The 27,349-nt window shown below is 41.4% G+C and overlaps 1 protein-coding gene across 6 annotated transcripts in view; it reads left to right on the top strand.

Moving 5' to 3' along the window:
• DPH6 (diphthamine biosynthesis 6) overlaps positions 1–27,349 on the top strand; it is a 238,385-nt gene that overhangs the window by 129,181 nt on the left and 81,855 nt on the right. Inside the window, exon 13 of one of the 6 annotated variants that reach the window (XM_081861073.1) lies at positions 6,398–6,850. The exons of the other annotated variants lie outside the window; for them this stretch is intronic. Coding sequence (XP_081717199.1) covers positions 6,398–6,421 — 24 coding nt within the window. The 3' untranslated portion in view covers positions 6,422–6,850. Of the gene's footprint in view, positions 1–6,397; positions 6,851–27,349 lie in introns of those variants that run through there. 6 annotated transcript variants of the gene reach the window in all.

The raw sequence follows: 27,349 nt of genomic DNA, 5'->3' as shown, positions 1-27,349 counted from the left end.
ACTTCATGACTCCTTTCTTCTTGATCCTCAGACCCTTTACTTCGTGACTCCTTGCTTCTTGACTCCCGGCTCTCTGACCCTTGGACTCTTGGCTTCCTGACTCCTGGCTTCTGGACCCCCGTTCCTGCTCCTACCCCGCCATCTTGCCCCCGGTCCTGACGTTCCCTGCCGGGACTTTGTTTGCCCGTGAACCAGACCTTGACACCGTAACAGAAATAGGGTGGGTCCTGAAAGCACACATTTCAGGTATCAAGTGCCAGGGTAAAGAGGTGTGTCTTCAGCATCTGCTGAAAGTTGTATATAGCAAAGGTGCCAGATGCAGCTCTGTGATGAGGGAAGGCCACAACGTCGGGGCTGCCACAGAAAATGCCCTCTCTCAGGCCATCACCATCCCCAAACTTCTGAGGGCAGCAGAACCACCAAGAGGGCTTCTCAACGCCTGAGCGAGTTAAGGGAAGAAGGGAGGTCTTTTCTTTCAGACAGCCTTTGACAACCAAGTGGCTGGGATAGGACAAATGAGGGATGTTGTTGCCCCCCGCTGGTTGTAAGTTCCCAGAAAGATTGGATTAGTTATTGTTGGATGCAGATCACGGGACTGGATGGCAATAAGCGTCTTACCCAAGATAGCAAAATAGATACAGTGGTACCTCGGGTTAAGAACTTAATTCGTTCTGGAGGTCTGTTTTTAACCTGAAACCGTTCTTAACCTGAAGCACCACTATAGCTAATGGGGCCTCCTGCTTTCGCTGCGCTGCTGGCGTGCAATTTTTGTTCTCATCCTGAAGCAAAGTTCTTAACCCGAGGTAATATTTCTGGGTTAGCGGAGTCTGTAACCTGAAGCGTATGTAACTTGAGGTACCACTGTATAAGGTAGAGCCCGAAACACCAGCCCCCTCCAATCAATTCCCTTTTTTTGTGTAATTTACTCACAGACACTCATTTCTCTCGTAGATCCCTCCCACAAAATAAATCCCATTTACTTGACTCATTTTAAAGCCCCCTTGAATCATCTCGCTCCCTGTAAAAGAATTTATGAAAAACAAACATGTATTAGCTATACCTTTACATTGGGGATAAAGGGGATAAAGAAAAAATGACTGCCACATAATTCTCCACCCTTGTCCCACAGTTTATTTCTGTTCAGCATAACTGGTGTCACCCAGCGTTTATGGTGGTTTTAGTTTTCAAGGTGTTTTAGTTGGCATGAGGGTCACTGTGTGCGCCTGTTTGTCGGTATGCATTAAAATAATAGATTTAATTCTACTTCATTTATTTCAATTCTGAACTGCTGCACAGGATGTTATTTGTAATAAAGTTGTGTTTGCATTCAGTTCTGTACTACTAGGTTTGAAAAATGTATTCATTTATTTATTATTAAAACAAGCTCATTTTTGTGGGAAAAGATAATTACAAGGAAAGATGTCTCATTAAGCACAACTATTTCTAAAGTAAGATATATATTTTTATATTAGTCAAGTATGAGGCCTTTTATGAATTTCATTTGCCATCTATATATCCAGGGATCTTTGATCCTAATGCTTTTAATGATATTTATTGCCATATCCGCATAGCAACATATTATTAAAGCATGAATTAATAAATTAGGAAGCCCTGTTTTAAGTTTGACTTTCTTGAGGCAGAATACAATTTAGAAATGCTTAGTTACAAAAGGAAGCAATAGTACCTATGCCATTAAATGAAAGTTGAAGAATTTGCATTTGCTGGGAACATTTATGTCAAGAAGGAATAGCACAGCATTTTAGATACTGGAACACTAGCACTCAGCTGGCAGGTTCAATGATGAAGCAGTTGCTAGTGTTACACAGGCTTGAGTCAGATAATTAATAAATATGCTCCTTCTGCGAATATTCGGAAAAACAAGCTGAGAGAGTAGACTTGCCCCAGATGTGAGCAAAACTTCCCAAATATAAAGAACAAGTAGGATCTGCAACAAAAGGATATTGTGTATCCCCAGGACTGAGTCAGTTCTGGAGTCTAGCTGGACAGGCATGTCTCTTCCAGATCACTGTAATAAGCTTTTAAGTGTTTAATCAATACAACTCCTTCACTCTTCCCATTTTCCAGCTTTCTTTTCCAACATGACTCCGTTGAGCAACTTCAGTCCACATTGAGCCATAAGTTCCTCCCCTCCTTTAATTACTTTTTAAAGTCAAACATCTGCATATCTCAGAAGTCCCCTGAGCATGGCCAGAGTGGTTTAACAATCATTTCTTCAGTCTGTGAATTGTGGCTCTGTGAGGGGAATAGATATTTCCTAACTCTCTTAACAAAATGCACTTCCCAGGATTCTTTGGGGAGAGGGGAAGCCATTACAGTTAAAGTGGTACAACACTGTAAGAAGCATCTTAAATGTAAATGAAAGCTGCAGATGTGGCCTTTGAGTAGTGTCTAACTAAGTTTTACTCTGAGAAGACCCATTGAAATTAATGGACCTTACATAGGCATGTTTATTAATTTCAGTAGATTTACTCTGAGTCAGTATATAAGCAGTAGCCGCTGAGGTGACTTCCAGATATTGCTGGTCTACAGCTCCTATCATCCTTGACCACTGGCCATGCTGGGGCTGATGGGACATAGGAGTCCAAGGACACATGAAGGGCACATAGCCTATTCTAGATAGATAGATAGATAGATAGATAGATAGATAGATAGATAGATAGATAGATAGATAGATGATAGAATAATAACAAACTCAGGTGGATCAAGCAAACCAGTACCACCAACATCTGAAGTAACAATTTCTTACATAGAGTAGTATTCAACAATTGTTGAAGGTGATCTGCAGTCTTGGGCTCTATGTTATCCAAACAAGTAACGTGAGTTCTACATTTGCCCACTTGAAGCGATTCTGTAGAGTTCAAAAGATGAAGGTGAAATAAGAGGATACTGACAGTTGGTAGTATCAGTTGGGAACCAAGAGCTGGTTCTAGATCTGCTGAAAAGCTCATGTAGTTGTGAGGAAAGAGCGATGAGGAAATCCTTTACAACTGGAATGGGAACCTGTTACCCTTCCAGATATTATTGGGCTGGAAGTCTACCAGCCATGGGCATTGATCTACCTCTACCTCTAACATATATTGGCGGGGGGGGAGACGGACCCAGAGGCAACATAGGTGGGGTGGGGCAGAGTTGAGAAATTGTATTTTGAAGACCTGTGAGTAGAATGCATCGCTTATCCTGAACATAATACAGCAGCCTTTCAGATATTTCATTATTATACTCTTAATACTGAATTGCTAGGTTTGGTATAAATGTAGTGTTGGTGTTCTTAATAAGTCTCACAGACTTGGCATCAGTGAAACTGCACACAGGAATAAAAATAAGAGCTGGGGCAAGGCATTTGCTTCAGAAAGGGATTCATTCCATTCAGTGAAGTGAATATGCAGATTCTACTTACCTTGTAGGTTCCAGGGTGAGTCAAGAGATTATTTATCCTGAAAGCATCAATTCCTTGCATACTATCCACTAAAAATCAAAGTGCCCCCTCGCTCACCATAGGTAAGTAGGAATTAATAGAATGTCCTCATTCACTTTATCAAATGGAATGAATCTTCTACTATCCAAGGATGGTGTTTAAGAAAATGCATATGAGCTTCATTCTGGATTGTACCCAGCATCTGTGAGTTTATAGGTCAGTTTTACTTTTTGTGTATTTAAATTACCATTGAGAAACTTCCTCAGGAGTGCACATACTTCTTAAAGGAAGAAAAAGAAAAGTTACAGGAAGAGAAAAATGAAAGAAGGCAGGGTATTGTGACAATAAACCAGAGGGGGAGCAAAACCATCCCACCAGAAACAGCCTTTCCTGTCATTCATAACTAAGTATTGCCTCTGGAAAGGTCAGTCAAGGCATTGCTAAATGACAAAAGTGATAGAAATAGGCCCATCTGACCAAAGGTAAGAAAGAAAGAAGGGAGAGGAGCAAAGAAGAAAGATCAATGTGAGGGTTTTATTTTTTGTCTTTTGCCTCTATGCTTGGCTTTTTGAATGTACCCTGCCAAGGAATGGCCACTTCCATCAAATACACAGTTTTGTTTTCACCTGTTACAATAACTTCACAGCACACCTACTGCCTTTTAGTATATTTTTATATGATTATACATGTGGGATAAGCTAGGCAGGAAAACATAAGAAGAGCATATTTGGGCAGTGAAAAGAAGCAAATATTTGTAGAATGGGGTAATAGGTTTAAACTGTGGAGAGTAATGAGGCAAGTCTTATGATTTTAAAACAGCAAAAAAAGAAAGAAGGGGGCCGAAATAATAATTTGAGTTGCTTTTAATGTTTTCATTCCACACATATTAAAATATGGCTACTTTGAGTACGTCCTTGCAAGAAGTATTAACAGTTTTTCACGAAGGTACGTTTCCTTCTAAATGATTTGCATTCGGTTTTGATTCCATTTATGATCAAAATGGGTAGCAGTGCAGAGGCACAGATCCAGCATCTCATTTGGATAAGGATGGCACTTCCCTCCTGCTTTTAATCCCAAGGACCGGGTGAAGATGTTGCCAGTAACATTTTGCTCCTTGCCCCACGGATTGCACAGATAGGACATTGTTTCCTGCTTTGATTTCCTGCACTTGACTTCGCCCATAGCCAGTAGAGGCTGAGTTCTTAATTTTATTTTAATCCAAGGCAGCACTTTTAAATATATTTCAGCTTCTTCTTCTTTTTTAAAAAAAGGAAAGAACACTGCACAAACAAACAGAAAACAGCAGGACAAGTGTTGTGACCTTCTAGCAAAAAACTGTATGGCGTGCATAAAAGCCCACTGCATTAGACAAGGAGAAAGGGGGAGGGAGAAGGAAGTGGGTAATTATTTGAAGCAGTGCTCTTACTGTTGTTGGAATGAGACAGACTAACAGTGGCAGCAGTCATTTTGCTGAATCAAAGTCCATGTTAGTCGCATTATACACTGCCACAAAAGGTTGTTAAGGCTGGTATTAGCATGTACCACTGAGGACATTGGAAGGACTCGATCTGTCACACTAAATCGCCTTCTTGCCCTCAACCATTGAAGTCTCCAGCTCCTCTGACATGTTCTTTCATTAATGGCCTGGCCTTGACAACTGATCCTAATTGCCTCTGAACCACACTTCATGTATTATTGGTGTCTGCCTGCCCTGCTTCATGTCAACAAGCTGCAGCATGCGCAGGGTGTACCCGGTGCCTTTTCTGAAAGGGTGCTCACATAGTCATTTACCTCTGAGGGTTTGAGCCTCACTGGGAATGAAGTACAAAGCTAAAGATCTCCCTGTCTCTTCTTACTAATACTTTAATGTGGCTCTCTGCTATGTATTTATTAGGCATGTACAAAGACTCAGTAACACATCAAACCGATTACGCAAGATTCCCTTTAAAGCCTGGCATGCAAATGCTAAATCAAAAGTTGCCCATATTTGAGCTGCTGCTTCAAGTCTGTGTCTTGAAAGCTTGCTCACCTAGAGAGGAAGTACGAGTTGTGCTTCGTTATTCGGAAGAAGTCGTTGAGCTCAGATTTAAAGTAGCAGCCCAAGAGGAATCATATCTGTGGCATTCAGAACAAACCTTCACCATCAGCTGCACTGGCTAATGAAAGAGAAATGTTCGTTTCTTCCTCGTGGCTTAAAATATTGAGGGCTTCTAATTTTCTGTATGCCTTCTTTTACACTACCGAACAAAAATAAACTAGATGTGAAGTTCATTTTTCACCTGGACAAGAGTGTTGCTTGAAATAAAACAGATCACTAATGAAGAAGTAATTAAGAAGTTAGATTGTTTTGTAGAGTTCTTCTGTTTTAGAATTCTGATGATAATAAATTCAGCTTGGTAATAGGGATAGTTTGTTTAAAGAACAGGAAAGTTTTAACCACAATGTAACATTTCTAGGTACGTAAGTTGTTTTGGTGTTTTTGTCTTCATTTCCCGTGTCGCTGTAAGGAAAGATTTTCATTGTTGCTGCTTTCTTAGAAAAATTATGTTGCACATTTCTCTCTCTCTATATATATACTGCATATATTTATTTTTGTGTGTGTGTGTATTTATGTATGTGTGTATATATATGTGTGTGTGTATATACAAATAGTGTTATTTCAGTCTTTCTGTCCCAACAAACCATTTCTTCTCTCACCAAAGCTGAGGATGCTTTTAAGGAATGCAAGTTCTGCCAGTGATGATGTTGCTAATGATTTAAAAATAAATAATAAAATTCCCCTGATCTTTGGTTCTAGGTATACTTTAGTCTAATCTGGCCAGTAACATTCATGCCACTAACATCATAATCATGGTTATTGCTGCAAATTGTTTCATTTTTGAGTTTTAATGTTATAAGTAAATTATGCCATGGGATAAAATATATGTATCTCTGGGAATTAAATATGTTTGTTTCTGCTAGATGGGATTAGAATATGATGTCTGACCAGCTTCTTTTGTGTAGTAATACTGCCACCTTCTGAATCAATGAGGAATTGTCTGAGGCTCATGTTTTCTTGGAGACTTTTTCAAGAAATGCTTTGCAGGTTGACTGTTTGCTTTGAGCCAGCAGCATAACATCCCAAAGTCAAAAGTGTTTGAGACTGGAAATCGCCTGAATCCTATCATTGAAATGATTGCTTCAAAAGCCACTATGGGAGATACGGTTTAACTTATCAGCAAAGCTGCATTCCCAATGTGACAGCCTGACAGCCTAGGACAAGTCATCAGGAAGACTCGGTGGGCAACATTTGTTTCAGAATACTGTTCTAAAAATAAAATACCCTTTAACTCCGAGACCACAGCATAATCCTTGGCGATATTTTATTATGTGCTGAAGCAACAACAAAAAGGACCACATGGATCCTGAATTAATTCTGAGCAGGAAATTCAATAGCAGAAAAGGTTGGATGGTGGTTGTAGGGCAGAGGTGGCCACAGCTGGGATTAGAAGATGGGGGGTGGGTGGGTTTGCAAACATTCTTTCACCATCATTCAATCAGACAACGTGCCCTTCAGCAGAACAGCAAACCCTCCCGATTCTCTCGAATTAGGAAGATTAGCATGAAGCGCATAATGCAGGATGATGGAATTTGTCATAATTTGCATTGTCCTGGAAAGATTCGGTTTGATAGAGCAATGCGTCTCAGAGCATGTCATGTCCCACGGGCAGGTCATGGAGGAAGCTTGGCAGAAATAATTTTGTGATATGTGCATCAGTTGTAAATGCCTCACAACCAATTTGTCACACACACACACAAGTGGAGGTCAGAGGAGTTGAAAGAGGTGGGCATTTGCCCAACACATAGAGAAGTTTGACTTCAGGATGATAAGTGTGGCACTGTAAACAATTTTGATGTCGACGGTTTGTACATGCGTAATATACACAAATGCACTCTGCGCATTTGACTAGATGCCTTCCATATGCCTTCCTTGTGCAATGTGAAAGGTTTTTATTAAAATGAGCCTTTTGAATTTTTGTGCGTGTGAGAGAGAGAAGCACTTGATTCACCGTGTGTTATTATTGTGCCATTTATTTCTTGCAGAAATTACTAGATATATGCACATCAGGAGGGCTTTTCTGAGCGATTGCTCCTGACCTTGATAATGTTCCCAAACTGCAGATCGAAAAGGATCATCAGCATGTACTTGACAAAACGGACATGACAGTGTTACTTATCTGCTGCGGCATTTGTGAAAATGGGCATGTAGAATTCAGACAGGCAAGGGGAGCATGTTTATTTACAGTAGTATAGCAAGGAAGAAAAGGTCCAATGTTGTCAATTGACTATTGTTTGTTTATGGACCAGCTGACGATGATGCCGCTATCTTTGATATTTAGAAATTTCTTCTACCCAATAGCATTGCAACTAGTGTTCATGGGTTGTTGTTTACCATTTCAATATCTGCTGCTTCTTCGGGATGATATTTAGTGATGTTTCCTTTATTTGTCTGTCTTCATACACTTCAAACAAAAGATTAATGTTGGCGGCTCACTAACACTGATCTTTTGTGACAGTTGAGCATTTGCAATTTGAAGGGCTAATACAAAAAAAATAGAAATAAAAAAGAGGGAAATGAACGTAATAGCTTTTAAAACACAAATTCCTAAATCGTGGGATTCAGTGTTTCTTGTCAGTTTAAAAAGGATGGCTGTTCTGTCTTTTCTTTTCTTTTCTTTTTTTGGTATGGATATAATTGTAGAATTCAGGTTCTTTAAAAACCCAATTACCTTAGGGCACAACTCAAGATGAATAAATCTTTCAACACACTGTATCTGGGAACATGATACATGAGAAACTAATAATGCTGTGCCATTAGAACTAGATCAAGAAGAACTATGTAAAGTTTTTGTTAGCTTGTTATTTATTAGATTGTGCACCATAGAAGTGGACTTTAATAATGTTCAGGCCATTATAAATCAATTTTTGTTTGCAAAGTAGCCCTCACAATAGACTTTTTATAAAATGCTAATATTGATTCTATCTTTATCAACAGTACAGTTTTCATTTATGTTGGGAAAACTTATAGGCTTGAGGGAGATGTGAATTATGTGGCAGTACTCCAGAATAAATATTATTTTAGTAAAAGTCTCAAGATAACATACTTTAATACGTGTGTGAAACATTTTTAATTAGGTTGTGACATGTCTTTCTGGTTAATCATATATGCTCTAATAATGTGCTATGAACCATAGATTACATAAAACAATGTGTTTTGAACTTCAGATTACATAGTTATTATTTTTTCTTAGAAAAAAAGTATTAAGTTTTTTTAAAGGTAGAACAAAAAGCCTGTAACTTCTAACACCTGTTGCATTTCTAGTCAAAAGAAGTACATACTAACATCTATTCACATTGCATTTTTTGCTTCCACACTGAAGCTGCAGGAAGTTCTAAAGCATTTTGAATTAATAAACACAGTGTTACTTGACAGATGAAACCCAGAGCCGTGTTACGTTGTATCATAATAGCAGTGCAGGTACAAATCTGTCTGTCTGTCTATTAATCAATAGAATTGACCACAAAGACCCTTGGCTGCATAATAATTTGGATTTCAGCATTATTTAACCATTATCTTCTAGAATATACTTTTGTCTGTGATATAAACACATTGGAACATTGTAGTTTGGGATGAATAGGGGTAACAGGACTCCAACCCACATTTTTTCTCCATAAGATAGGTATAATATGGACCTGCATTATAAGTTTGACAATGAATGAAGTGATTATGCAGCTGTTGCAAACTAAAAGTGCTGTTCACATGATGAATGTACTGTATATTTCTTCCAGTACAAACTCTGCAGAAAATAGAAGAGGATTGAAAGCTATGGGATGAAAAAAAAATCTCTGTGCATTTTCTCATGCTAAAAAGCCATAATGTTTTAGATCAGTGCCTTTGCCTAGAAACCTCCACTCAGTGAAAATATAGCTATATTTTCATTACATATTTGTAATACCAAAAGAAATTTGGGTGCATGATATAATCAGTCAGTCACAGCATGTGATCAATGAATTATTTAATCAACTTCCATTGATGCTTAGTTGCATTTCCTGTCTTAATGACTCAGGATACTTATGTTTTATTTCTTTGAAATTGTTTACTAGTTCTGTGTTAGCTAGAAAAATAACAGCATGTACTTTTGTGTTAAAAGACATTACATCTGTTTGTACTTTTGCTTAAACATTGCATTTGTGTATTTGCCAGTTTCTGTATACTTCTGAAAAGTTTCCCGCGCAAGCTTTGTATTTCACAGTTGAGCTGCCCTTACTTAAGGCCAGATACTTAACCATTAGTTCTAAGTGGTTCCAATTTTGTGGATGCTTCAGGCTCACAGGGGAAGCAAGCAACGTCCAGTTACAAGTCCAAGTCAAGTAGGGAGGATACAGGACCTTGGACAGCTGCAAGTGAAGTTGTCTTTCCAGAAAGCTAGAACCAACTGCAGGATTATATGGGAATTGATGCTTTTGAATTATGGTGCTGGAGGAGACTCTTGAGAGTCCCATGGACTGCAAGAAGATCAAACCTATCCATTCTTAAGGAAATCAGCCCCGAGTGCTCACTGGAAGGACAGATCCTGAAGCTGAGGCTCAATACTTTGGCCACTTCATGAGAAGAGAAGACTCCCTGGAAAAGACCCTGATGTTGGGAAAGATGGAGAGCGCACAAGGAGAAGGGGACGACAGAGGATGAGATGGTTGGACAGTGTTCTTGAAGCTACGAACATGAGTTTGACCAAACTGCAGGAGGCAGTAGAAGACAGGAGTGCCTGGTGTGCTCTGGACCATGGGGTCACGAAGAGTCGGACACGGCTAAACGACTAAACAACAACAACAACAAGGTGAACTTTTGTAGAAGCTGCCTCCCTGGAGGAGCTGGCTGACTAGTTAAAAGACCATGGTCTTATCTTGTAGCTATTGGCACCTGTGAAATGTGAAAAACAGACACAGAAGAGGACTCTTTTTGAGTCAGAGAATGGTTGCAGGGCTATGTAACCTGAACTTCATCATTATCATAGTCATCCACCGTATTGCACTGTCTTTAGGTCATGAATCAGGACAAGTTGTGCTGTTTGTGTTCCCATCACACATTCAGTGCAAACTCCGACGAGGTGTGTGTGCATATTTGTATCTTCCAAAAGCCCTTGACAAAATTTGCCAACCGGCCCAAGTTCCTCCTCGCATGCTAGAAATGTTTGTGCCCTTTATCTCGGTAGGTGGCCAACCTATGACCTCTGTTGAATCCCCAACTCCCATCATCCCTGGGTCATGCTGGTTTGAGCTGATGGGAGCTAGAGTCCCAACAACAATGTTTGATCATCTGTTTGCCACCTTGGGCTCCTCTTGGGATGAAGGTTGGGATATAAATTTAATACCAATAAGAACACCTGGAGATCAGAGGTTAGCAGCCCCTGCTGTACCACCATATACACAAGGTCTCATTTCTGCATCACCACCTGATGATGATGGAATGCCCACCCATCGTCTTTCCATTATCATGCAAAAAACCAAACAAACACTCAAGTCATGATAGTGAAAACAGGCTTCAATTTTGTCACCAAAGCCTCTTATGAAAATATAGCAATTGGGAGAAATTTTCTATGAGTGGATACCCTTGTAGGAAAGCCGCCTAGCCTGCTTTAAAGAAAAACAAACGGATACTCTTGCAAATAGATCTATCCATGAGGAATGCGGCCTGGCCTACTGTTCAGCATTGTAGGCTGCAAAGATGTCCTGTGAATAAATCTGATTCTGAAAGAGTCGGCCAGCCCACTATAAAAAGCAGCAGGTTAGTCTCTACAGCCAGGGTCATAATTCAACCTTAGAGGAAGACAAATAAAATAAAATAAAATAAAATAAAATAAAATTAGCAAGGGACAACTATGTCTAGTAGATAAAGATCACATGTACTTTCTTTTCTAAATGCTGAAGTTGAAAGCTCGTGAATTTGAGTAGTGTAATAAAAAAACAAAAGGAAACATGCCAATTGTTCCAGCTTACAAAACCAGAGATTTGCCAAAAGCAAAAGTCCAGTGACAATGCTTGCATGCTGTGGCAGAAGGATAATAAAGTATTATGTTGTATGTCAAAACATATTCGGTTGTTCATTTCTGCCCCTTCCTTACTAGCTAAAGACAGTCTTTTTGTTCCCTTCCAACCGGTGTGCGGCAACTGGAGAACTGCTCCACCTATTTATTTCAGGTACCTGAATTGAATTCTGTGTTCCCATCAGACTTCAGCTGAACATGAAGTAGTTATTAGGAGTGTGAGTGGGCCCCAAGATTCACTCTGTATCTGCATATGAATGCTTAAGCTGAGATTCCTGCAGTGCCAGGAGCTGAACTAGATGACCCTTGAGGTCCCTTACAACTTTATGATTCTGTGTGCATTTTCTTTATATAAAAAAATCCAGTGTTTGAGATGCACTGTGCTCTCTCCGTTTAGATCTGTGTTTCAGGTTCTGAGTCACTCTGCTGAAGCTCTGTCTTCTCCATTCACTATTATGAGGAATCTAAAAACAGCTATTATCGTTTCCCCCTTTTGACCAAAGTGAATGAAATGCACAGGAGCTCCTCCAAAATCAATAAAGCCTGCCAAATTGCAGGTAAATAGGTCCAGGGACTTTTGTGGGGGGAGTAAAAGGAAATCACCTTCTTCTATAATTCATATAAATTTCATATTTTTGAGGTGGAGGGGCTGGGATTTCTCTTGCTGCTTCATTCCTTTAAAATAATTAAGAGGTGGCTTAGTGGGGTGTATTCTTGCTTAGACATTTTTAAAACTTCACAGCTTCACACCAGCCTTCTCCTTTCGCTGGTTGGCTATGTCTTCTAACAGCACTTAAAAGTGTAATACTTTCTCTACAGAGTTTTGAAGAGCTCTCAAGATTTTTGCTAAAGGGGAGCAGTGTAGCTGAAATCAAGCTTTTGATTTTAAAAGAAAATTATCCACTGCTGTGCTTTAACAAGAGTTGCAGAAGCAGACTGCAGAATCAGCCTAATTTTTCTTATTATTTGTTACCCTCGCACAAAGCTTGTCCTGCTGGTTTTGGTATCTGAAGTTGTTGAGCCGTTAGAACTTGATGTTGAATTGGTGTCTCACTGCCCCCCCCCACTAAGTTTTAAGAATGGTTGGTGCTTTTGGAAGGGTGGGCGCTCCAGAAGTTCTTGAACAAGAGACAAAGCCGTCCATGTGGGTGAAATGGCAAAACACGTCAAGTAAAAAGAGCACAGTCTGCTAGGATATTTTGTCATGATCATTCTATAGAAATGTCAAACAGCACATTTTAACAGTCCTGCTTCGCTGTGCTCCAGAATGGCATTGCCATGTGCGTAACTCACACCAAAGAACTGAGAGAAGTTTCTCACGTCCTGGAAAATCAAGTACTATTTTTTACCCTTTTAAATGGTGTGCGCCCAAATGATCTACCATAATTTGATATACCGATTCAGGAACTAGTGATTTTGACAGGCAGTTGAAATACAAATTAGTTTATAGGTGTAGCTGTGCCAGTTTTCTGGTTTTTGCGTGCAGGCGTTGGGGAAAACCTTTTTTGGAGCTTTTATTGTGAGCTTTTATTGTTAGCCTGTTACATGGTTAATGTCTGAAGTGCCTCTTAATGTACAGATGTGTTAACAGTCTAATAAGTCTGGAGTTAACGTCACACAATAAAGTCTATTTTGAATGTGCTTATTCTCTCCACCCCCTCCCCTTTTAAACTCACTTGGAATCTCATAGATGCTAATGAAGCAATAAAGTGGGAGTTTTAAGAGAGATTGAATGTTAAATAAAAGCATTCAAAAAGAACAATATCCTGTAAGAGTCCTATTTCAGTGCGGCACGGCCTTCCTCTCTAAACTACGTTCTGCTCTTGACCAGTTTATCTGTATGAGTATATGACCCTGTCAGCTCAAAAAGAGCTGCAGAGATTTGATGATGCAATAACTAGCTATCCCATAACTTACAGCAAATGAGATCTTAAGAATGCTTAAGATTGTGGAGAAACGCTGTCCTGCTTTTGCAAGCTTTTCCTTTCTTGCATATTTGATACATTTTCCTTACTGGTTAGTACCCAGAGATGTATATATGCTATCACACAATTGATCTTGGTTTTGTTTGGAGAATGCTGTTTGTCCAAATGATACTGTGTAATCTAATACTGGGCATCTAGTTTTCAATCAAAGGATGTTGATATTTAATTTTCCTTAATGATGGCAACCTTTCAAAACTCATTCTGAGGTTTGAAAGACCCAAGTGGAAGGGTTTATTTGTGTGTGTGGACTTTGGAGGTAATCATTAGCTGTCTTTAATTTTATCCAACAAAATATTCCTTCACTTGCTCCCAACCATTCTTTTCTTTCTCTTTCACCTGTGTTTCCTGCTATCACTCATGAAGTATTTAATGGATGTTATAGTAGAGTTAGTTGGAAACTCATTCTAAGGCAGCATCTTTTTGTCTGACCATAGTGAAACAGTATTGCCTGCATAGGCAAACATTATTTTGACCCTTAGGCTTCAGTAAAAGAGTTGTGGAATTTTCACCCTATGTATTTTTCCGCCTTCCTTCTAGTTTGGCCCTGTGCTGACTTTTGCTTCCTCCGAGCCTTGTCATTGGATCTTACCAGCAATATGCAACGAAGAGGGAGTTTTTCTCTAATGAATTTCCTTAGTATCAGAATAGAAATTATTGCATCCCTTTCCTGCTTCTGAGCGTATGTGAGCCCTAGGTTGGTTGCTGAGCATGGATTTCAATGAAGATAGTGTTAGTGTGTGTGGGGGGAATAGGAACACATCTGAAGTGTGTGAAAGACAGTGGGTGAGTGCTTATAAATACAAGTGTGTGCAAAAGTACATGTGTCTCTGAAGAATAATTTTGTTCAGGAAAATGGACATCAAATGTCCTTCCTTCCATTTTCCCTTTCCTTATGTTCTGATGCTGTAATGGGTAGAATAGGTTTTTAAATATTTATCAGTACAGTGGTACCTCGGGTTAAGTACTTAATTCGTTCCAGAGGTCCGTTCTTAACCTGAAACTGTTCTTAACCTGAAGCACCACTTTAGCTAATGGGGCCTCCTGCTGCCGCCGTGCAGCTGGAGCATGATTTCTGTTCTCATCCTGAAGCAAAGTTCTTAACCTGAAGCACTATTTCTGGGTTAGCGGAGTCTGTAACCTGAAGTGTATGTAACTTGAAGCGTATGTAACCCGAGGTACCACTGTAATGCTGTATGGTGCCTTCAAACAGAAGACCATTCTCTGTAAGTTGGGGCACATGGAGTGGTATTCAGCTACAGGGTCACATCAACCCAAATATTTTCATTTGCACAGCAGGTCTTTCATCCCTTTCCTCCTCCTTTGTGTGCCACACGTCCTCCTCAAATCTGCTCCAGGGGGTTGGGGAAACCTCTAGAACAGATTTAGGGGGTGCATGGGCGAGGAGGGGGGAGAGCATTCTGCTGCGCAAACAGAAATCCTTGTGCTGATGGAACGATCACTTGGCGCCACTTTGGATTCCACCCCCATCCATCCTGCTTAGCAAACGTCATATAACCTTACTTGTAAACCAGTTCTGAGTGTTCAGAGTATTTTAGTTCCATTCTGTGTGAGCTTTGGAAGATGTTAATCCTTTTAAATGTGTTTCTTTAAGTCTGAGTTAGAAGTAAAGGAAATCTCATGCATTTCCCCTCAAATTTTCAGCATAAAATGCAATGAACGGTAGGTCGTAAATATGTAATTAGAGCCCATGGCAGGGTGGTTTTGCAATCAAAGCAGAGCTGGAACTGTGTTTTGATGTGAACAGAACTCGGGAGAAAACTTTAAAAAGAGTGTGACAATTCGGAGCCATTTGGTGAGTGAGATCCAGCTTGGCAGGAAGTAAGCTGGTCAGATAAACAGTGGAGCAGGTAATGCATTATCAAAGTAGACTCTGAGGAATCAGCCCTGTACTGTGGCAGATGCGAACCACATTCTCAAGTTAAATCTTTAAATTCTTCTAATACTTTGCCAGCCCTTTTGAAATGGGGAAGTGCCGGTTGAAATGTACAATCCTGTAGAGAGCAAAGCAGAAGGCAGATAACTTAGTTATGGATTCTAGCCTTTTTAATATATTTGAACACTCTTAACAGGGATTTCGTTCTTGCAAAGAAGCCAATGAGACCTTTTGCCCATGTTGTCTGTAGCTACATTTTGTATTTTTTATATATATAATTTGTCTTGAGGAACAGATTTCCCCCTTTATTTTCTACATATTTTTTCCCAGTCATGGGCAGTAAGGCTATCAATGTTTGCTATTGTGAACATGTTTACAGGCCTTGGCAAAAAGGTGGTATATAAATCCAGTAAAGGTAAAGGTCAAGGACCCCTGGATGGTTAAGTCCAGTCAAAGGTGACTATGAGGTTGTGGCCCTCATCTCGCTTTCAGACCAAGGGAGCCAGTGTTTGTCCACAGACAGCTTTCTGGTTCATGTGGCCAGCATGACTAAACTGCTTCTGGCACAACGGAAACCAGAGCATATGGAAACGCTGTTTATCTTCCCGCTGCAGTGGTACCTATTTATCTACTTGCACTGGTGTGCTTTCGAACTGCTAGGTTGGCAGGAGCTGGGACAGAGCAACAGGAGCTCACCCCATCATGGGGATTCAAACTGCTGACCTGATCGGCAAGCCCAAGAGGCTCAGTGGTTTAGACCACAGCGCCACCATCATCCAATAGTGCTGGCCATCATGGCTATTTTCTAGCTCCCTTGTAGGGAGACAGAATGCCTCTGAAAACCAGGTGCTCAGAATCACAAGGAGAGAGAGTGCTGTTGCACTGCGGTCCTGCTTGCATGCTTCCAGCAGACATTTGGTTGGCCCCCATGAGACCAGGATGTTGAACTATATGGGCCTTTGCCCCCTGATCCTGCTGCGCTCTGCTTATGTTCGTATTCTCCTTCTTCCTTCATGAATAGACTGCCTGGGAAGGGTACGTTAAATACTAGTTTACCTGAACAAGATAAACAGAATTTAGTTATGATAGGAATGTAGGGATCTACTTGGGCACTAACGTAGGTGTGCATGCTGACACCTTAAATAAGAAGTTGCAGATCCTTCTCCCCAACCCCAACCCCCTGCCGACACAGATCCACTGTTTGTATGCATGACTGATGTGTCCTAATACTCAAAATTTGCAGCTAGTTGGGCTGGAGATGAGAAAACATGTATACCACCCACCTCAGCACTGTCTCTCCCCCATTCCTGGTGGGGATTTAATTATTATTTATTTAATATAATAATAATAATAATAATAATAATAATAATAATAATAATAATAATAATAATAATTTATTTATTTATTTATTTATACCCCGCCCTCCCCAGCCAAGGCCGGGCTCAGAGCGGCTTACAAACAATAATAAAAACAAGATGAATGATTACAACTTAAAAACAAAAATAAAATACAACATTAAAAAAATGGAACATTGAAATATTAAAATGTAGCCTCATCACAGGAGGAGAAGGAAAAGAAAAAAAAAAAAGAGAGGGAGGGAGGGAGGGAGGGAGGGAATCAAATTGGCTCCAAGCCAAAGGCAGGGCGGAACAACTCTTTCTTACAGGCCCTGCGGAAAGAAATCAGATCCTGCAGGGCCCTGGTCTCATGAGGCAGAGCGTTCCACCAGGCCGGAGCCATAGTTGAAAAGGCCCTGGCTCTGGTTGAAGCCAATCTAACTTCCTTAGGGCCCGGGACCACTAGGGTGTTGCTATTTATGGACCTTGAGGCTCTCCGTGGGGCATACCGGGAGAAGCGGTCCCGTAGGTACGAGGGTCCTAGGCCGTGAAGGGCTTTAAAGGTCAAAAGCAGCACCTTAAATCTGACCCTGTACTCCACCGGGAGCCAGTGCAGCTTGAAAAGCACTGGGTGAATATGCTCCCATGGCAGAGACCCCATGAGGAGCCTCGCTGCAGCATTCTGTACCTGCTGGAGTTTCTGGGACAGCTTCAAGGGCAGCCCCGCATAGAGCAAATTACAGTAGTCAAGCCTGGAGATGACCGTCGCATGGATCACTGTGGCCAAGTCGGGGCGGGAAAGGTAAGGGACCAACTGCTTGATGCGGCGAAGGTGGAAAAATGTCGCCTTGGCTGTTGCTGTAACCTGCGCCTCCATGGAAAGGGAGGCGTCAAGGATTACACCCAAACCCTTAACGGAAGGCAATGGCACTAATTGGGCCCCCGCAAGAGAAGGGAGTTGGTCCCTCATCCCCATGCCATCCCGACCTAGCCATAGGACCTCTGTCTTTGAAGGATTTAGTTTCAATCGGCTCCCACGAAACCATCCAGCCACAGCTTCCAAGCATCTGGTCAGTGTGTTCGGGGTCAAGTTGGTGTGGCCATCCATCAGCAGATAGCTGAGTGTCATCAGCATATTGGTGACAGCCCAGCCCAAAGCTCCAGATAATCTGGGCAAGGGGGCGCATAAAGATGTTAAAAAGCATCGGGGAGAGAATTGCGCCCTGCGGCACTCCACACACCAAGGAGTGGCGCGACGACATTTCCCTCCCTAGTGCCACCCTCTGTCCCCGACCAGAGATAAAAGAGCACAACCAGTTACGGGCTATGCCCTGTATCCCCACGTCTGCGAGGCGGTGGTCCAGAAGATCATGATCGACCATGTCAAAGGCTGCTGACAAATCTAAAAGGATCAGCATTCCTGACCCGCCTCGATCCAGTTGTCTACGGAGATCATCTGTTAGGGCAACCAGAGCCGTCTCCATCCCAAAACCAGGACGGAAACCGGACTGAAATGGATCTAATGCCGATGTTTCCTCCAGAAACCTTATGATTAAAAAACCTATATTCCACCTAATTGAAATAAAATAAAGGCAGCTGGGAAATCAAATAACAAAGAGACAAAACCAATAACAATACCCAAATTAAACCCGATCACAAAATCAGGAGGTAAAAACCAAAAAGAGATTTAACAATTTCATCAAAATAAAACACCAGATTAAGCCAGAAAAAAAATATTAATCAGCTGAAGACCGTTTTTCAAAAGCAACACATCATTGTAAGTTGTCAAAAGCAATGGTGTCACGACCCTGGAGTCCAGCAGTTGCCTGCTACAGGAACACCGGCTAAGGAGGCAGGCTAGATTCCTGGCTCTGAGCCTGAAGGTGGTGATCAGGGGGCAGGCAGGAATCCATTGAATTAGGTGCCACAACACCAGGACTTTCAGGCACACCTTTCCGTGGGCTTGAGCAACAGGGTGCCTCCCACAGTATGTTGTTGTTTGAGCATTGCAGAATGTGCAAGAGTTCATGGAACACAGGAAAAACTTCAAGCCTGTGGGTTGGCCCTTTAAGAGACTCTAGTTCTCCCCCCCCCCAAAAAAAAGGGGGTCTAGGAGAAGCTCAGGAGACATTAGAAGTCTGCAAAATCTGCTCACTGTAGTGTTTGTGAGTGAGCTGTGCTGCTAAAAGAACATGTTCAGAATCACACAGTTCCATATTTGTAATTTTAATATACCCATTAAAACAGGAATTAAACAAGCATACGACTCCTTGAAATTCCTCTGACTCATTCCATCTGTAGATGAGAACTGCTGCGGAGTTCAGAATTTTAATAATAGTAGTGTTAGTGCGGATGGCAACTGACTGAATGTCCAGAATGAAGGCATGGAATCTGTTTTTCAAAACTTACATTGAGCATTGTTCATCTAATACGGGTTATCAACGTCAGTTGTTTTCTGGCAGACACTTAAAAGGCACGTGAAAGCTTTATTATCTGCCAGTTAACTTTTGCTCTCTGTTTCATATATTTTCAATAAAGAAGGGAATTTTAGTCATGCCAACTGAACTCTGACAAATGTGCGTGCACTTAGATGATAGATGGTTCTTGGTCACCGGGTGAAAAAACATAACGAAGTTAGGAAGAGAGAACTGTGTTTTATTTGGTGTTAACATTTTTTACTGATTTGGCAGCCATGTATTTCTCTTGTAAAGAAGAGGCACTAGAATGTCTGGCGTGAACACTTCACAGTTCTTCCTCTGCCCCCTTCCCCATTTTCAGGCTTTGCCATTTCCCTCATGCAAAAGATTCTGTCAGATCACCTCTTTGTGTTTTAAGAAGTGCTGAAAAACTTACCAGTTAGGTCTCAGTGAACTGAGGCAGCTCCATCTTTCTGTTTAATGTAGAGTAGCAAATTCCAGATAAATATTTTCCAGTAAGTAAAATAATAATAATAATAATAAGGGGTGGGGTGGGAATGTGCAGGAATTGTTAGATCTGAAGAATTTCAAGCAGAATTAAGATAACTGCTAGCATCTTGAGCTGGATTAGCTGTTTGTGAAAACAAGTTACTTAATTTGAGGACAAATCACATAACTACTTGTAGCATGCCTGTTTGACCCTAAGCTTCTATTTCTTCTGACAGTTTTGTAGTGTAAAACAGTCTTTTTGTGAGCATAAGATACCTAGATGGAGGAACATATTTTTGTCTGCGCAGTTAGGCTAAAATTATCAATAGAGCATATTTTGTTGATATTCATGGAGCTTTCTATCAAGATTTGGTACACTTAAAAAATAATAATCAGGTAGAGACCATTTCCATTGAACTTCTTAATAAGTATACTTCAGAGCTCAGCCATGCAATCATAGTTCCAGTAGCAAGGAAAATACAGTTGTGTGGGTAGGTTGGTTGTTTTTTTACCATGGTTACACTAAGATGACTTCTTGACACTTAAAAGAGAGCAATTTAATACCTTGAGAATCTACTGGGGGGGGGAGCAGGACGTGCAAATGAAACAAAGTACTTAACAAAAGTTGGTGCCACTCAGTTGACTAGTTCATATGTGTCACAGCCACCCAGGTGGGTCCCAGCTCACGAGAGACCTTACTCCGTTGTAGTTTACTTACAGGAAAAGTTTATTGAAGATAATTGCTTCTTTCACAGTTCAGCATTGTGGCTGTACGTCTGTCACGTTAGACCGCCGAAGTCCCCCTCTGACTCCTCCCCTCCTCCACACCAACTTAATAGCCTGGCTCTAGACCACCTCTTCCTCTCCTTTCTTTTCCGCAGGGTCTTTCTGCCCCCCTGGGTTCTCTCTTTCCGGGATTCGCCTGAGGCTGAATCCTCTGCCGCCTCCTGCCCCCTCCTTCTGGCTTTGGGGCCGGGCTCCTCCTCTGAGCTTTCCCCACTTCCGCGCGCCTCTATGTTTGAACTTGGCGCGCGTACTTTGCTTTTGACCTTTCCTTCGTCCTCTATACTGCCCCCTGTTCCACTCACTACCCTTTCCGGCTGAACACCTTGCTCCAACCCCCTCTCTCTGTTTTCTCCTGTTCCTCCTCCCTCCGAGAGGCTGACAACTCCACCCCCTTTACTCCGTTCCGGCTGAGACCCCTCTGACAGCGTCTGTGCTTCACTGGGCTTTCTCCCCTCCTTCCCTGACTTTTCACAGCTTCTCTCTTCTGCTTTTCGCCTGATCATGCTAGCTCCCTTTTGGGAATCCTCTGACTCACTGCTTAGGCTCATAGATTCCCTTCGAATTCCGTCATCTTCTTCCTCGTCTCTCTCTCCCTCCTCCCACTCGCTTTCCGTCTCCTCTGCCATCTCCTCACTTCTCCCAGAAACCCTGACATCCATCCCCCCCTCGAAGCCCCCCCTTCCCCCCTCCCGGTCGCTGGGTGCAGGTTGAGGGAAATGTGGTTCTTCCTGGGTTGGTTCAGGATACCGGGTGTCCACGTCAATCTTCTCCTCTGGCAGCTCCGTATACGTGTGTTCGAACTCGGGTTCCCCCCCTGAAGGCATCACAGTCTCTTCCTCCCTCACTGCTTCTCCTGGCGCTGCCTGCCAAGGACCTATCATCCACCTCTGACTCCATACCTCCCTTGGCTGATCCACCCACCAAGAAGGGTTTGTCTCTCCCCCCCCCAGGCGGGGATCCCTGGTCGGGCTTGTTTTGGGCGTAGAGCCCTCGGGCGAGGAGAAACCCCCGAACGTGCTGCCCGACAAAGTGGGCGTGAAAAGCCAATCATCAAAATACTCCTCGGGCATGGGTTTGTGCGGAAAAATTGCATGAAACTCCTCCTTCAACAGGGGTTCGTCCAAAGCGTAACCCGGCACCCAGCTATTTGCAGAGACTGGAGTGCCTTCCCTGGGTTCTCTCTTTCCGGGATTCGCCTGAGGCTGAATCCTCTGCCGCCTCCTGCCCCCTCCTTCTGGCTTTGGGGCCGGGCTCCTCCTCTGAGCTTTCCCCACTTCCGCGCGCCTCTATGTTTGAACTTGGCGCGCGTACTTTGCTTTTGACCTTTCCTTCGTCCTCTATACTGCCCCCTGTTCCACTCACTACCCTTTCCGGCTGAACACCTTGCTCCAACCCCCTCTCTCTGTTTTCTCCTGTTCCTCCTCCCTCCGAGAGGCTGACAACTCCACCCCCTTTACTCCGTTCCGGCTGAGACCCCTCTGACAGCGTCTGTGCTTCACTGGGCTTTCTCCCCTCCTTCCCTGACTTTTCACAGCTTCTCTCTTCTCCTGCTTTTCGCCTGATCATGCTAGCTCCCTTTTGGGAATCCTCTGACTCACTGCTTAGGCTCATAGATTCCCTTCGAATTCCGTCATCTTCTTCCTCGTCTCTCTCTCCCTCCTCCCACTCGCTTTCCGTCTCCTCTGCCATCTCCTCACTTCTCCCAGAAACCCTGACAATATGTCACACTAAACCAAACCATGTAACATAACCTTGGTTACAGCTCATGGTTAATGTGGACAGCGTTAAACTAAGAACCTGGATTTGGTTGGCATGATAAGCTCAGGGCACCAGCAAAAGGGGAGGAAAGTGGATTTGAGCTTCTTTCCTGGAGCCCAAGTGTTCACACTAAGCCAAAGTTAGTGAATCAGGCCACCGTTACAGAGCCACTTTACATAATACCTAGCAGCAGTAATAGCACATATTTTGATCCAAGGATCACAGGGATATATGGCATCTTCAGGCACATTGACTAACTACACCAGGAGAGACACAGTCTCCCCCCATCCCCAATTTAAAGCATTTATATCCCACTCGCCACTCAGAAAGGCTCTCAGAATAGCTTACGTATCAATACAAACAACACAGTCCTTTCTCTCAACCTGAAATCTACAAAAGGCATGGCACAAAAGGGAAAAGGGATGGGGAAGGAAAAAGAAACCAAGGAAAAGAGGGGGTTGCAAAGCAATGTCTGTATATCAGATTTCAGCCCCCTAAAAAATAAAAAATAAAATAGCAGTAGTTGTAAGGAAAGTTTGAGAAATGTGAGAATCAACATGAATGTAAGAATATGAATCAAGATCCCCTTCTGTATGAAGGCAACATTTGGGAAATTGGGAATAATCCTTTAAATTCCAGCAAGCACTAGTTAGAATAAGAGATATCTTAACACTAAAATAAAATGTTAATGTTTTAAATCTTAAGTCTTATTACTTTCAACCCACCAATCCAAGAAGCAATTTCCAGGCTTTAATGTAACTGCAAGTTCAATCTAATTCTGGACAGTGGCACAGCTGAACTAATACTACTCCGCTATCTGTAATAGAAATATAATACCAACAGAGAGAAATAATCACTTCTATTGTTCTACCAATTAATATGTAAAGTGAAAAGCACTGACAAAAATTATAAATCCTTTGCAAAATCTGAAGAGAGTAAATCACTGGGATGATAATACCAAATCATCTTGAAATGCTATTATGGGAGGATTACACATGGTACAAATTAGAGATATTAGCTTTGATAGCTTCCTCAAAGGATAGAATGTCACATGATGGCTACTGGGCACCTTTAGAGAGAAACACAGAGGCTCTAGCTGTTGTATATATGTAAAATGTAATGCCTGGTTCAGGAGAAAATAACTTTCCGTTAGTGTGCTAACAAAGAACAATTCAGGGACACACACAGAGATGGTACACGAACAGTTGTGTCTTTGTGCACCCATGGATCCAAGCCATAAAAAGTTGAAGTTTGGCACACAGGTAGTCCAACACACCCTGACAATTAGATGCTATAAAATGGAACCCTTTTGTCGTCAAACTTTGAAATTTGCCTTAACAACAGCAGGCAGCTCTCTAGCAAAGAGCCAATCAAGGCATAAATGATACAATTCAAAAAGTTATCAAGCTGCAAGGAGTGGGGAGAAGAAATAAATACTAGAATGCAAATTTTATTTATGTAGAATGTGTGGCATCTAACTGCTGATATGAGACTGGAACGGAGTTCTGCCCTTCATCTCCTCCCACTGTGGCTTGGGAACATAAATAACACTGTCACCCAGAAGAGGAATAAGGTTTGGAGCATGGAGCTGGGTGTGCAGAAATGCCTGTTGTACACTTGCAAGTTGTGAACCACTCCAGCAAAACATGCTGCTGGCAGTAAGAATGCAACCGTGAGCACACCTACTTGAAAACAAACACTATCGACGGCATAGCACTTCCAAGTAAACCTGCTTAAGAGAGGGATCAAAGTTTAATGTGTGTGTTTTTCGGCTTCTAATGATAGAAGTATGTTCTCTGTAATTGCAAGAGCTAACATTACGGGTGAAATAGCGTGGGGGGAAATATGTTAAATAACTGCTATTGTTAGCAGCACGTGGTCACTTCTACATGTGCCTCTGAATAGGTGACCGATAAATTTTAGTCATTCAGTGGTACCTCAGGTTAAGTACTTAATTCGTTCCAGAGGTCCGTTCTTAACCTGAAACTGTTCTTAACCTGAAGCACCACTTTAGCTAATGGGGTCTCCTGCTGCTGCCGCGCTGCTGGAGCATGATTTCTGTTTTCATCCTGAAGCAAAGTTCTTAACCTGAAGCACTATTTCTGGGTTAGCTGAGTTTGTAACCTGAAGCGTATATAACCTGAAGCGTGTGTAACCCGAGTTACCACTGTACCTAGATATCAGAAGAGTTCACTGTCTTGTATCTAAGCCCCACTACACCGATAGTCTGTGGAAAGAATAGAATTGCCCTAGGTTGTAGTCATTGCTTGGGAACTGTTGCAACTTCTCCCTGTAGTTTCAAGGCCTTCATTGGAGCTTGGTTGTTTGTCCAGCTCTGAAAAGGGAAATAGTGTCACTTTAGTTGGGTTTGTGGATTGCAGCAGTAGTTACTACTTGGGTGCCTAAACTTTTGTCGATAACTTGTAGATATTTTCCATAGTCTACACAAAGATTTTCAAGATAATTAAATGTGGGGAAGTGCATTTCAAATATGCCATGTAGATACTTTGCTTCTTTTTGCTTTGGTATTTATTTGCTGGCCACGAGTGTTTACTCGATATTGAAACACAGGAAGCATAAACTAGTGTTGTTGTTTTTCATTTTGGCTTATTTTTAATGCCATTTACAGATCCTGGAACTAAGGCCGGAAAAATGAATACTACCTTGTCTGTCTGTTTGTAGCGTAGCTATGCAAGTGTGGAGTTATAAACCTTGGCTGCAAACTAAATAGCAAACGGATTTTTCATAAGGCCAAAAATTACTGTGGAAATAATTTCTGAGATGCACAACTTTTCCCACTGCTCTTTTAGAATAACAAAGGAACTAGGTCAGGGAAATTTAGGATATTTTAGAGTACATACAGTATTATATTGTTTGCCAGTACCTAATTTACAATTACAGAGCTCCATGAATATTGAAATGATTCAGCTTCCCATTATAAATGTATGTGGCAGTTTGGTTGTTGATCAGTTTATGAAGTTAATGCAAATGAAACTGTCTTCCTGTCAGCATTTGAAATATATAATGCAGTCATGTTGTATATTCAGGGACAGGCCATTGACAGTCAATTAACAAGTTTGATTGGTATGTCAACTCATTCTTTTGAATTGTTAATAGTATGTTAATAGCATTCATTTCTTTGTGCAGTCCCATTTGCAGCTTCACAGTTACAGCTATTTTTTAATAATTCTGAGTAACCTAAAATAGTGCCTTAATAATAGATTATTAAACACCTGTCTGGTGTAGCTTAGGGAGGTTTTTCTAGACTGGGAGTTTGCAGTGTATCCCTTTGATATTCAAATCAACAAATGATAGCCTTTTTATTCAAAACGTAAGTTCTTTTGATGGTTAGCTTGTTAAGAAATATTCAGCTCCAGTCTGACCTGATCTGGTTTCCCATGGAAAAGATCTGATGCTGTTTGAAGGTTCATAAATGTAATGCCAATGACAATTTGTTGTTGACGTTTTGCTGCCTCAGCCTTCAGATGCTCCTGGTTGATGTGCCGCTTTAGCTTCACCAAATAATGCTTGCAGGTAAATGATCTTCTGATTTATCAGATAGTTTCAAAGCAAAGAGTTCTCTTCTGTGGTCTGTAGTCATGGTTTTTCAGGCTTGGAGGGGTACTTTAAAAGGCACATCAAAGTTGACAGTTGAATCTTAAGGCAAGGAATGATGGGAGATGGGAGAATTGTGGGAATATTTTTAGTGAATAACATATTACCGAGTGTTTTGAAGACCTTCAAAGGTCTATCAAACCAGTTCCCCATAGCAGATTTATTTCCACCTTTTAAAAATATATGGGATACACAGGTTAACTCTCAGTTTCCTGGGTAAGCTGCTGAGCTATTGACATATATATGTTATATGCCAGTGTTTTATACAATACATTTCTTGTTCAGGCATTCACTCACCTGCTTAAAAATTCCCTATAGCAAAACTTCAAGCACCAGTTAAATGAAGACACCAATCAAGCCTTTTCTTTGAATTAATTTAGCTATTGATTTACAAAATCAGAATGACTAGATTGCAAAATAAGCAATCATATCACTCTATTAACTAGCAACTGTAATTCCTAGAACATTTATGTTTTGGTGTTTCCCTGTACCCCATCATTGCTTTCATTTCTTTTTTATAATTAGGATGTCAAAATTCCTGGTTTGTTTATTCTAAAATAATTACTATCTAGGCAAAATCATCCCAATACCAAGTAAAATCATGGTATGTTATTGGAACCACTTACGATGACAAATGTTAGTTAACAACTTTTGTGACATAGAGTTGACTTTATCTACTTCTAAAGGCTGAAGACAGAGGTGTTCTTACTCATCTCAACAGGCTGAAGAGGCAAGCAGCTCTGTACACCTTGATAAATCTTGTCTATGCCAATTCCTTTTCTATTAATAGAAATGTGAAAGTACCAAGATGCCACAAGTATCAAAATTCAGATGGCTTTAGATCACTCAGGATTGCAGGGGTGATTCTGTCAGCTGGATGGGACAGGGGAAACTCAGCATAAAGTGAGAATTGGTCCTGAATAGTTGAATGCCAAAGGTGCAGATTAATGCAGAACCTTAATTTGCATTCACAGTCACATTCACAGGGTAGTTTGCACTTTCCCCTCTGGGGGCATTGGCCAACTGTGCAGGAGATCTGAAATGTGGTTGCTGATTCCTTCCATGAATTTCTCCACTTTAGACTGCAGATGGCTCCCAAAGCTATGATGCTTCATTATTTGGAACCAAATTCTTTCTGCATAAATATATTGTGAAACAATTGTATACTGCAGTAAAGTCCTGCATAGTACGTGATTGGTAGGTTTCCACACAACCATCTAAAGAGCACTGGTGTAATAAAATTTGGGCGGCACTGTTTATGTACAAACATACTCAGGAAGGCTGATGAAAGGTGGCTTAAACAAATGAATCATCCTCATTTTGAAAAAAAAAAAAGTATTACAGCACCATGGTCTCCTTTATTTCCAATGTGGAAGCCCTCTCAAATTCTAGACAGGTAAATTTGCCTACACTTCTTCTGCCAATGATGTCAGATACAGCGAGATAGATGTCTCATATGCATTATATACTATGGATTGTAATCAGTGTGTTTATTCCTTTAACGATCTTGGAAGTGTGGCAGTAGCAGTGGTGGGCTTTGTGTCTGTT

This window comes from Podarcis erhardii (genome assembly GCF_964252035.2).
Source record: "Podarcis erhardii genome assembly, chromosome: 1".
NCBI classification, from domain to species: Eukaryota; Metazoa; Chordata; class Lepidosauria; order Squamata; family Lacertidae; genus Podarcis; species Podarcis erhardii.
Note: the sequence above shows the minus strand (reverse complement) of the source record. Positions and strands in the feature narration are given on the sequence as shown.